The sequence below is a fragment of the Capra hircus genome, chromosome 16 (assembly GCF_001704415.2).
Source record: "Capra hircus breed San Clemente chromosome 16, ASM170441v1, whole genome shotgun sequence".
NCBI lineage: Eukaryota > Metazoa > Chordata > Mammalia > Artiodactyla > Bovidae > Capra > Capra hircus.
The window spans coordinates 39,811,693-39,824,451 of record NC_030823.1 but is presented as its reverse complement, the minus strand read 5'-3'; the positions used below and the strand labels follow the sequence as shown (position 1 = coordinate 39,824,451).

Sequence of the window (12,759 nt, the reverse complement as noted above, 5' to 3'; positions counted from 1 at the left end):
ATTTTCTTTTTGTGGGCTCCAAAATCACGGCAGACAGTGACTGCAACCATCAAATTAAAAGATGCTTGCTCCTTGAACTGGAGAAGGAAATGGCAATCCACTCCAGGACTATAGCCTGGAAAATCCCATGGACAGAGGAGACTGGTAGGCTACACCCCATGGGGTCACAAAGAGCTGGACACAACTGAGCGACTTCACTGTTCCTTGAAAGGAAAGCTATGACAAACCTAGACAGAGCCTTAAAAAGCACAGACATCACTTTGGTGACAAAGGTTCGTATAGTCAAAACTATGGTTTTTCCAGTAGTCATGTATGGATGTGAGTGTCGGGCCATAAAGGAGGCTGAGTGCTGAAGAGTTGATGCTTTCAAATTTTGGTGCTGGAGAAGACTCTTGAGAGTCCCTCGAACTTTAAGGAGATCAAACCAGTCAATCCTAAAGGAAATCAACCCTGAATATTCACTGGAAGGATTGATGCTGAAGCTGAAGCTCCAATACTTTGGCCACTGGATGCGAAGAACTGATTCATTTGAAAAGACCTGGATGCTGGGAAAGATTGAAGGCAAAGGAGAAAAGGGCGACAGAGGATGAAATGGTTAGATAGCATCACTGACTCAATGGACATAAATTTAAGCAAACTCTAGGAGATAGTGAAGGACAGGGAAGCCTGGCGTGTTGCAGTCCATGGCATCACAAAGAGTCAGACACGACTTAGTGACTGAACTACAACAACAACAAAAAGAGACCGTGAGAGGTAGTAATTGAAAGTAAACAATTTTCTTCTATTAAAAGTTTTGAAAAAGGAAATTTTGAAAGGTAGTAATTTAAAAATAAAAGTCTGACAGAAATCAAGGAATTGGGGGGAAAAATGGGGAAGAGTCCTTGGAAGTGATTCAGATGACCTTCAAAGAAGTGTTGACATTGATGAGGATAGGATGATAGAGTGAATGAAAGTCAGCTCAGGAGAAAGATGATTTTTCAAGTGGGATATGATCACAGATGTGATCAGAAAACATGAATCATGAATATACTGGTGATTTCCAAGGCCTATGTGACTATTAAGTAAACAAAACCAAAATTTTTTAACTAAATAGCAAAAGCATTTTAAATAAAAATTGTAATTTATACACTTTCACGTTTGTTATATTACTTGATGAAGATGAAAACTGGTAAATGAGAGGGCAGGTGATAAGTGAGTTACATTGACATCTAAGACTAGACAGCTCTTTGAATAGGTGCTAGGAAATGGATCTGTGTATTTAAATTAGAAACCAGGAGTAGGAGGTCGACGTCTTAGATTTTTGTTTTTTTACTTTTTATTTTTAAGTATCTCAGATTTGCAGGAAACTTGGCAGAAATTCTGTAGAAGTCGAGTCCTGTTGCTGGTGATTTTAATGTTAGCACTTGCTTAAGGTGGTGTCTTGGAGAAGGCAATGGCACCCCGCTCCAGTACTCTTGCCTGGAAAATCCATGGTCGGAGGAGCCTGGCAGGCTGCAAGTCCATGGGGTCACTAGGAGTCGGACAGAGCGACTTCACTTTCACTTTTCTCTTTCATGCGTTGGAGAAGGAAATGGCAACCCACTCCAGTATTCTTGCCTGGAGTATTCCAGGGATGGCGGAGCCTGGTGGGCTGCCCTCTATGGGGTCGCACAGAGTCGGACCCGACTGAAGCAACTAAGCAGCAGCAGCAGCAGCAGCAAGGTGGTGTCTGCCAGGCTTCTCAACTGTGAAGGAAGTTTTTCTTTTTCCTTGTATTTTGTAAATATAAATACCTTCGAGAGGTACTTTGAGACTCTGTAAATATACTGTTCCTCATCAGGTTTCCTATGTATGTATGCTTGCGTGCATGTGTATTAGCTTGATCTTCCAAACAGGACACTATAAATGATGGGAATTGGTTTCTCACAGTTCTTCTGGAGGCTGGGAGGTCTGAGATCAGGGTGCTGGGCAATTTGGTTCCTGTAGAGGGCTCTCTTCCTGGTTTGTAGACTGCTGCCTTCTCACTCTATCCTCAAATGGCAGAGAAGTGCCGGGCAGGGGCGAGAAGAGAGGGGAAAGCAAGCCCTTTGGTGTCTAAGGGCACTGATCTTAACAGGAGAGCCCCACCCTCATGACCTCATCTAAACTTGATTATTACCCGGAGGCCCCATTTTCATTACAGCTGAGGGTTAGGTCTTCAGCATAAGGGGTTTGCAAGGAGTTTGCAGGGCACAGTTTTGTCTCCAGCTTTATGTGTGTCTCCGTGGCTTCCTGTCTTATTCAGTTTGTTTTCTGTTAGTGTCAGGATTTATTTTTGCCCTCAGTTCTCCTGTTTGGCCAGTGGGAGTGCCTTTAACCTTCTGTGTCCTTTGACATAGTGCCTCCCTCGTTCCTTGAGCACTCTCATACTTTGTGACACAGCAAGTTATTTTGGGCTCATTTTATACTTTCCTGCCGCATTCCTGGAATTTGCTACTTCTTTAAGGAACCCTGATTCCTTTTATCAGAGAATGGAATTTAGAAACTTAAGATACATCCATTGGTGCCCTTGTTGCTGTTGTGTCACTGATCCCAGGCCCTCTCGAGGCACAGACCTAGGGGTTGTATGTATACATGATATGTATATGCACACACAGGCACATAAGCATCTTGGTATATACATAACATGTGCATATGCACCACAATACACCATCACGTGTCCCCCAGCCTTCTCCTTTCCTCTAAAACCTAAAAGGTTTTAGGACTAAGTTGTATGGAAAGGGGTCAAGGGAAGGGAACTGGAAGGAGAATGATGCATCTCAGATTTTTAAATGAAGGTTTGGGTAGTTTCCAACGATGATGAGCCTGTTCATATGGGCAGGCAATAGCAGAATCCATATATGAAAACTTGATTCCACCTGGGCACTGGGGCTTTGATTCCCAATCTGGAACACCTCCAGGAAAACTGAAATGCTCCATGTGGTTTTGGTGCTCGGGATCGATGTTTTTCCTGACTGTGAACAGAGAAGTAAGCATGCGGGGACTGCGGGTGGAGACATGCAGCTGAGTTCTGTCTGTGTTCACGGTTACAGGAGGCAGTAGCACACAGTAGAAAGAATGCCATATCTTCTAGATTTGAGTTCTGGCCTTGCCACTTTAAGATGATATCTGCCTTCTCACATTCTTCCTGAGCCTCTTTTTCCCATTGATCTCCCGGGTTTAAGATACTATACATAGCGTGCTGTGTAAAGAGATGTAATCATGATAACATTGCCAACATTTATTGAGACATTACCCTGTGCCAGGCATGTACACTTATCACAAGAACCCTCAGAGGTAGCTTAATATCCCTGTTTGAAAAATCAGGAAAGACCAGCTCTGAGAAATTTAGTAACTGAGCCACTGTCACTTAGCTAGTAATGAAGCAGCTGGGTTTCAAGTCCTGGCATTCAACTCCAGCATTCATATTACTTTCTCAGCTTTTACTTTGGAGAATGTAACGGAAAAGCTGTTTTTCCAGTGTGAGGCAGCGTGTGGATGCATATGTGGAACCCAGAATATGATCCTGACAGGTCTAGCTGGAGTATTCATTCCCATAGAAAGAGTCTTCTCAATGGTTTGGTGTTACTGAAATGAAATTATATGGATTGTTAGAACGGTAGTGTGGCAGAGTGGTTAAGTGTGTCATCCCTCCACTCACCCGGTGGGAATTCAAACCTTCAGTCCACCACCTACTAGTTATGTGACCAAGCTGGAGTTTCTTTATCTCACTGAGACTTAGCTTCTTCATTTGTAAGTCAGCGTAATAATAGTATATACTTCACTGGATTGTTTTGAGGTTTAAATGAATTACTGTGTGTAAATCACAGTGATCAATCAGTGGCTGACACATAGTAAATATTCAGTAGATGTTATTACTATTATTATTGCTTCTCATGGATTGGCCTGGAAGTCCAAGTGCTGTTTATAAAATATTGCTAAGGAGAAAATATATTTAGAATTGTTAGCAACAATTTAGTATAATTTCTGAATATAATCAGCTTAATACTGAACACAGTTGACTTGAGAATTAGAAAACGTCAGTGTAGTAGGTATCGCTTAGTAGCTCAGTCTGGTCTGACTCTTTGCCACCCCATGGGCTGTAACCCACCAGGCTCCTCTGTCCATGAGTATTCTCTAGGCAAGAATACTGAAATGGGTTGCCATGCCCTCCTCCGGGGGATCTTCCTAACCCAGGGGTTGAACCCAGGTCTCACACATTGCAGGTGGATTCTTTACCATCTGATCTGCCAGAGAAGCCCTCAATGTAGTATGCGTCCATGAAAAACATGGGATGAGGGAGAGCCCTGGTAAATTCTTGTTGTCTGCCAGTCATGAGCATCACAAAAGACCAAGTACTGAGAATACTGTATATACTTTATATAATTGGATCTCTCTTCCACGTAAGGACATGGAGGGTTACTATCAGGAAGAACAGTTAACAGCTACTGGAGGGAAATTAGATTGAACCTCGACTCACTAGTTTGCTCAGAAAGTAAAATTTTAAAGTTTACATTATTAGGGCTTTTTTTTGTTTGTTTTGTTTCAAAGAGTTTAGCAGATTTCATCCAAACTGTAACTAGGGGTTGACAATAATGAAGTCTGAATTAAGCATCTGTTAGTATCTGATGTGGAAAATGTCCTTTTCAGTACAGTTCCTCCTTGAGAACTCATCCAGCCCTTGCATGGAGCTGTGTCTGCACATGATGGCTCTTTCTGTCTCTGCCCGACAGGAACCAGGGAAGCGCTCTCAGCTGTGGAGGATGACTGGAACAGGCATGCTGGCCCACGAGGGCTCTTCCGTGCCTCACAACCCCAGTGAGCCCTCGGCCGCCCGCTCCGCCGAGGGCTCTGCCATCTTGGATATAGCTGGTCTCGCTGCAGTCACTGACAACAGGTAACTTCCTAGGCAGCTTGTGATTCAAGTTCCCCGCTTTCAAATTCAGACTCAGAGGAAATGTATACCCAAAAGCTATAGTTTAGAAGTGAAATAAGAATTTGCTTTTTCTTCCACAATAAAATTTTATTTCCAAATATAAGTATTGGGTTTTTCATTTTTAAAAGTTATTATGGAAATGCCCATGGAGACGTTAAAAAAAAAAAAATCAAACAAGAGGGATATGTTATGAAAAGGGAATTTGTTTTCAGCCAAACGTCTATCTGCCATTGCTCCCTAGAAGTGAACGTGCTCAGTCACTTCAGTCATGTCTGACTCTGCAATCCCATTGACTGTAGCCCGCCAGGTTCCTCTGTCCATGGAATTTTCCCAGCAAGAATATTGGAGTGGGTTGCCATGCCCTCCTCCAGGGGATATGCCTCACCCAGGGATTGAACCCACATCTCTTGCATTGCAGATGAATTCTTTACTGCTGAGCCACCAGGGAGGCCCGAGATGCCCTTGGCAAGCACCAATTTGTAGTTGACAGGGTCCCCTGATGGTCATAAATTCAACCATACTTTGGGAGGCATTTCATGACCAGAGCTCCCTAGAAGGGAAAAGTTTGGTTTTTAATCTAAGAATTTTTTAAAATCTTTTGAAAGCAGAAATAAATTATTAAGAAAATAATCAAATGTGTTTTTATGACTTAACTCCTTGAATTCAAATCAGCTCTTTAACTTTGAATAAGTTATTAGCCTATAGCTCAGTTTGCCCATGTAGTCAGTGTCTGTTTTCAGGTAATACCTTGTTTACTTCCAAAACGACTTTATAGGACTTACAAGTTAAAACTCAATATAAAATAAAAGTATTTGGAAATAAAAGAGAAAAGATTTTTGAAAATATTTTTAAAACTCTTTGCATACTGCATGAGACTGCATGATAACTTGTCATTGTGAGAAAGCAAGAAAACCCATATTGCATTTATTAAATTATGAATCCCTAAGTATTTGTATTTGTTGACCTCACTGCTTTCCATTTTATTTTATTCTTCTTTCCTCATCGAGAGATAACCTAATTGCCATAGGATTCAAGCAAACTGTCTGTTAGATTTCCAGGGCAGAAGATATTAGAAGCTAGAAGTGTAAAACCATCATCCTGATATTCTCTTCAGACCTGAAATGTTTGACTCACAGGACTCGTTGCTTTTTCCTTTCCTGCAGATATGAGCCACTAATGCTTAGGAAGCCTGACCGTAGGCGGAGCACAACCCAGACTTGGAGTTTCCGAGAAGGGAAGCTGACCTGTGGGCTACATGGGCTGGTGGTCCAGGTGAGTAGGTTTTGGCATCCTCAGTTGGAACAAGCAGTGGTTGAGACTTTTTTTCCGAAACAGAGTCTCATTTAGGATATACATGAGATGTTGAATGGGGAGAAAAAAAACTATAGAGCAAATATGTATTATTTTGTTTTAGTCAGGAAAACCATGAAGCTTAGTGCATCTGTGTGTATTTACCCAGGAAATGTTCTTGAAGGTGACATACAAGAAATGTTTTGGGAATGATTGCCTCTGAGTGATGTCCCCACCCCCACCCCCCACCCCCCGCCTTGGCTTATCTGGATTTTTTTTTCCTTTGATGAGATAAATTACCTATGAAGTTTTAAAAAGAGAGAGAGAAAAATGTCACCTAAAAGCTCACCATAAGTTAGATGGGTTTGTTTTATACCTGTGAAGTTAAAACTGCCTTTTATAAAGTGTTCTATGAGATGGTGAATAATTTCCAAGTGCTCTGCAAGCTCCAGATTCTGTTTTCTTGTGCATTCTTAGTAGTGCCCAAATAAACATTTAATTGTAGCAAATGTCAAAATTAAGAGTACTGGTCAAATCTCCCCTGCCTTCAACTAAGCATGCAAAACTCCTGGGTACTTTATAAGCAAACATGTGTTTGGAAAATTACCAGGAATTTGGATTTTCTCTCCTTCTGGCTTCAGGCCAAGAATGGTACCATGGCTCTGAGGTGGGTAACTGGGAAGATATATGAGAGGTTTGGGCATAGAGCTTCTGCCTCAGTTTTACCCAAAAGGCAAACGCTAGAACATCGGGCCCAGGCTAGGTCTTAGTGTGTTTGACCTGGAGGAAACCTGGCTGTCCTTCCATAATGGGAACTATTCTCCAGGGCAGCAAGCAAAGCTGTAAGGAGCCTCTGACTGCTGTTTGGTGAGATTTATTTTCTTTATCTCTATTGCCCTGAGCTTTTTTCATCAAAGACAAGCTGCTTATATGAAACACACATCTGGAATGGATTTGTGATTTTCAATTAGCAGTACAGTTCAGACTTCTAGAGGCAAAAGAGGGCTTGTTATAATTGTTGGGTTCTGTGTCTGACCCTGACTTTACTTCTGGTTTGTTTCTAAAGCCCTTGTAATTCCAGTTCTTTTAGAGGATCCCCTCGCCCTGCAAATCCCTTTCTGGTGTTTGTTGTTTCTTGAATCTATTTCATCATTTGCCTGGTTGTGAGCGACCCTATAACAACAGTATTCAACAAAGCAAAATGTGTTTTGGTTAGGGAAATAAGCTTGTTTCAATCTTATTATTCTGAATAAAGTAATTGAAGGCATTAAAACATTTTCTGACACTACCCTTATAAGGTTGTATGCACGTTCTTCTAAACCTGAAACAGTCATAAAATGTTTCTCAATGTTGAAATCTGTCCTATAAACCCAGCCTAAATTTTCCTTCTCATTACTCACTGTTTAAAAACTAACAAGGGGGAATCTAGACACTTTTGCTATCATTTTCTCTAGCCCTGTGTGCACTCTCCCAAAGGCATCCTATAGACTTTCCGTTTTTACTTATGGCATGTAGCAAGAAGGTGTTTTTCTCCAAAGGCCCTAATATCAATGACATTCACAATTCCATGTTTTATTTTAAAAGAGGCACCATCTTTGATATTTGATGGTCCAGCCATATGCATGTTGGGGAGGTTTTCAATTCAGAATTTGCTTTTTATTGGAAAGCTGAGTGATGATGATAATTTTTAAATTTTCAGAATGTTTCAGATTTTTAAGCCAGCCCTAGGGAGAACACTCAAAGAAACAGGACTTTCGGTACTTTTTTATTTTTTATGTGCATCTTAATGACTAGAAGTTATCACTAAACTAATATACTGCTGTATTTGTGGAATTATCTTACCCAGAATTTCCTAAATTCATGCAGTATAAGTTTCCATCTTGTCCTAGTAAGTCTACTGTTTTTTTTATCAACTCTAAGGCTGAAAAAATAGTACAAGTTTTGCTGTATGTTGACCTTCACCCTGCAGAAGTGAGTTTAAATTTGGTGACTTGTTTCAAATGACATGTTAAATTGTCAGTTAGTGCCTTTGCCTTTTCTCATACATCTTTCCTCTGTCCTTTAGGCCAAAGGAGGGCTCTCTGGTTTGTTTGATGGAGCTGAAGTTGTTCTTGGTCCGGACACTTCCATGGAGCTTCTGGGGCCAGTTCCACCTGAGCAACAATTTATTAACCAAAAAATGAGGCCTGGTTCTGGAATGCTGTCCATTAGAGTTGTTCCAGATGGACCAACTAGAGCGCTCCAGGTGATACTTTATTGTAAGAACTGACATGAAACTCAGTGTTCTCCCTATGAGTCATTCAATGAATATTTATTGAAATATCTATGCTGAACATGAGGATATCCTGTCTTTATTTATAAAATGGAGATAAGACCTGCCTTACAAAGCTGTTATAAGAATTAAAGTATAAGTAAGATACAAGATGGTATTTTAAAAAGTATAAGAATTAATTTATTGTAACTTATAAGGAAATGTGGGAGACCTCAGTTTGATCCCTGGGTTGGGAAGATCCCCTGGAGGAGGGCATGGCAACCCAGTCCAGTATTCTTGCCTGGAGAATCCCCATGGACTGAGGAGTCCATTGGGTTGCAAAGAGTCGGACATGACTGAGCGACTAAGCACAGCACAGGAAAAATAATCTGAAAAAAAAAGATTAATATATATGTATAACTGAATTACATGCTATACACATGAAACTAACACAACGTCGTAAATCAACTATTTATGTCATTTAAAAAAAAGGATGAGTAAAAACAAAGTATGAGAATTAAAGAAGATGCTGTCAAGAATAGTGCATATTATTATCCATCATTATATATGTTTATTATATATTTAAATAATTGATATATTAATAACAGTAACAACAAGAAGATCTATGAGGTCTGTAATCAGACAGTTTAAAATGTTATGGTTTGAAAGTAGGAGTGGAAGGTGTTATGAGTAGTATCTAGAAAGGATTTGTATGCCCAGATTTGGAGAGGGGCTTTCTAAGCTAAGTAATACTTAAGGTGAGCTCTAAAGGTTAACTGGAAGGAGTTAGCCAAATCAAGAAGGAAAGACAGGGGACTCCCTAGCTGTCCAGTGGTTAAGACTGGGCACTTCCAATGCAAGGGCAAGGGTCTGATCCCTTTCAAGGGAACTAAGATCCCACATGCCCTGTTGGTGTGGCCAAAAAAAAGAAGAAGGAAAGGCAGGGGCGCTGTGCCCTAAGAATAAGAGTGTTAACTCAGCAGTTATTTACGGAGCACCTGTTAGAGCCAGGCACAGTTTTACGTACTGAACCTAGACTAGTGAACAAACAAAGTTCCCTGCTGTGCTGGAGCTTACACTGTAGTGGAGAAGATAAACCATAAACAATAAACAAAGTAAGTACATTATATATATTTGGGAGGTTGATAAGTGAAGGCCTGGAGATAGAAAAGAATGATCTGACTGGGCCATAGAATGTGCTAAGAAAGAGGCAGGAGACAGTACAAGGGGCCAGAACGTTAAAAAAGCCTAACACATGCTAAAGATTTTGTGTTTTTTCTATGGCAACAAAGAATCAAGAGGGTGCCATGATCAGAAATTTATTTTGACTTGCTCACTTTGGCTGCAGTGTGGAGAGTTGGAGTGGAATGAGATTGGAAACGGAGAAAAAGCCAGTTAGGAAAGACCTGGATGAGAGGTGGTGATTCAAACCAGAATACACAGCAAGAGATGGACATGAGGACACTGAACAGAAATGATTAGAAATGAAAGCTTATTAAGGAGTAGAGTTGGTCAGATTGACTGTGGGGACGAGAGAGAGGAAGTAGTCAAGAGTGGCCTTCAAAATTTCAGTTTGGGCATTTAAGAGGATGATAATCTGCATCACAAAGAGATGTGTATAGAGTAGACTTCTGAGGGAAAGCGAGGAGTTAAGTTTTGAACTTATTGAGTATATGATGTCTACAGGAAAATGTCCAGAAGTCAGAACAAGTGTGGGTCCGTAGCTCAGGGAGAGGTCTGTGCTGGAAACAGGGATTTACCAGGGCTTGATGAATTCGATTTAAGGAAAAAGAAAAGATGTTGATGATACATAACAGTGAACTCTCTGAGACAGTATACCCTAATCCACAACACTTCTTTAAAAAGCACCCTTCTCTTAAGGCAAAAAACGAATGCTGTGATCCTGAGCTTTGCATATTTTGACTAGCTATAATTCTGGATCACCTACAGATGCCTATCCCACACTGTATGAAACTCTCAAGGTCCACAGCTTGGTGTTAGTCATACAGACTCAAAACCAAGTTTGCTTCATCATTACATAAATCTTCCCTTAGCAGTGCTTTGGAAACCATTAACTTCCATAGGATTCTTGAGTGCATGGTGACTTTTGACTCATACAATTGGTGTGGAGTGTGTTTTGCAGTGGAAGTGTGAGCCCTCTTAATAAGTACAGTGTTTTATTTGACCTCAGATAACAGATTTCTCCCAACGGAAAAGTGACCGTTCGTCATATGAAGTGGATGAACTTCCTGTTACTGAACGAGAGCTGCAGAAATTAAAGAATCCAGACACAGAGCAGGAATTGGAAGTACGTTTGAACTCTTGCAAGGTCACATCTTCATTATAAATTGGTTTGGAATTTTGCTGTTTGATTTTCTCAGTTGAGACCTTCTTTTTTCATTTTTGTTTTTTCTTTCTGTCCTCTATGACTTCTAAGTATCCTTGTTACTTCATAGTACTTAATGTTATCACAACATGAATATGTGAATATGTTAGTTAAATAACAGCTCAGGTCAAATCAGAATGTAACAAACATTGTTGCTGCTGCTGCTGCTAAGTTGCTTCAGTTGTTTCCGACTCTGTGTGACCCCATAGATGGCAGCCTACTAGGCTCCTCTGTCCCTGGGATTCTCCAGGCAAGAATACTGGAGTGGGTTGCCATTTCCTTCTCCAATGAATGAAAGTGAAAAGGGAAAGTGAAGTCGCTTAGTCGTGCCTGACTCTCAGTGACCCCATGGACTGCAGCCCGCCAGGCTCCTCTGTCCATGGGATTTTCCAGGCAAGAGTACTGGAGTGGGGTGCCATTGCCTTCTCCGAACAAACATTGCTAGAGTAAGATGAAAAAATAACGAATTTAAACAGGACTGAAGACTGAGAATAAGCAAACTAGATCTTATCTTTTTTTGGCTCCAGCTGACTCTGACATCTTCCTTCCTCTGTCCCTGTTTGGGCATTGGAAAGAAAGTGACAGGTTTGGAAAGGAACATGAGATGAGTGTGATAAAGCACACTTATTCCTCATTTATTCAGTAATCTTCTGAAAAAACATAAATGCCTATATGTACAGCACTAGATTGGATGTTATGGATGTTCAATGAATGACTTAAGGAGAGCTTGCCTCCCAAATAGGGAGAAAGATTCTCAAACAATTATTTTCCTGTAATAAAATGCGAAATGTCATCAGTGCTCCAGCAGAGGTTTTATCATACGACTGCTGAGTTCTGGTTGGGGTGAGGAGTATGCCTGGAGAGGAAGGCTTCTAGTGAGATGATGAAATTTGAGCCATCTAGGTGAGAATTACAACTCTTCTTTAAGTGGTGTTCATTGGCTCAGAGGCAGAATAGAGGGACTTAAAGCCGTGTGTTTTCTTGTACTCTCCTGGCTACCTTAAGCTCTGATTTAAATTGCCAGTGTGTCATATTTTGGTTTTCTTTCAGGTGCTTGTGAAGTTAGAAGGTGGAATTGGGTTGTCTTTAATTAATAAAGTCCCAGAAGAACTGGTCTTTGCAAGTCTTACGGGAATCAACGTGCACTACACACAGCTGGCCACCAGTCACATGCTTGAACTCAGCATACAGGATGTACAGGTGAGTGGGGGAGGCTCAGAACTTGTTGGTTTTTTTTTTTCCTTCCTGCTGAACAGCTGACCAGATCAGCCTTTAATGTTCTAGAAACTTCAGTGCTCTGGTGCAAATTTCTTGTGGCTGTCAAAAAATTGTCCTATGAAGAGAATCATCTTTACCTACATTTGTCTTTACTGATTTTTCCAGATAGCAGAATTCTGAATACAGTAGCTAGTCTATCAGTAACTTGGAGAACTTAGTCACGGTGGCACAGAAGAAGGTGACTGCTGGTTCCCCATCTTGCAAACAGAGAAAACAATGAAAATCGATCTAACCATCATTTAGAGGAACTGAAGTTCACCACAGGGAGAAAAGAAAAAAGCTAGGGAAGTGAATTTGTGCTTCTGACCAAGATGGAGTACAGGGATCTGATTTACTGTCCTACCTGAAACACCCCTCAAATCCAGATAAAATAAAGAGACAACAGATTCAAGACACTAGACATCAGGCGACAAAGGACAGTGATCTCCAAAAGGTGGGGAACAAAAGATGTGAGCCTTGCATTCATTCCAGCTTTGTTGTTGTTGTTTGGTTGCTGAGTCGTGTCTGCCTCTTTGCAACCCTGTGGACTGTAATCCCCCTGGCTCCTCTGTCCTTAGGATTTCCAGGTAAGAATATTGGGGTGGGTTACCATTTCCTTCTCCATCACTCCAGCTTGCTGCC

The 12,759-nt window shown here is 41.0% G+C and overlaps 1 protein-coding gene across 5 annotated transcripts in view; it reads left to right on the top strand.

The window, feature by feature from the left end:
- The window catches only part of VPS13D (vacuolar protein sorting 13 homolog D), a 266,859-nt gene that overhangs the window by 136,833 nt on the left and 117,267 nt on the right, over nucleotides 1–12,759 (top strand). For all 5 annotated transcript variants that reach the window (XM_018060322.1, XM_018060321.1, XM_018060319.1 and 2 more), the window contains 5 exons: nucleotides 4,731–4,894; nucleotides 6,097–6,205; nucleotides 8,289–8,468; nucleotides 10,666–10,782; nucleotides 11,911–12,060. In XM_018060322.1, the coding sequence (XP_017915811.1) occupies nucleotides 4,731–4,894; nucleotides 6,097–6,205; nucleotides 8,289–8,468; nucleotides 10,666–10,782; nucleotides 11,911–12,060 (720 nt within the window). The remainder of the gene's footprint in view (nucleotides 1–4,730; nucleotides 4,895–6,096; nucleotides 6,206–8,288; nucleotides 8,469–10,665; nucleotides 10,783–11,910; nucleotides 12,061–12,759) is intronic.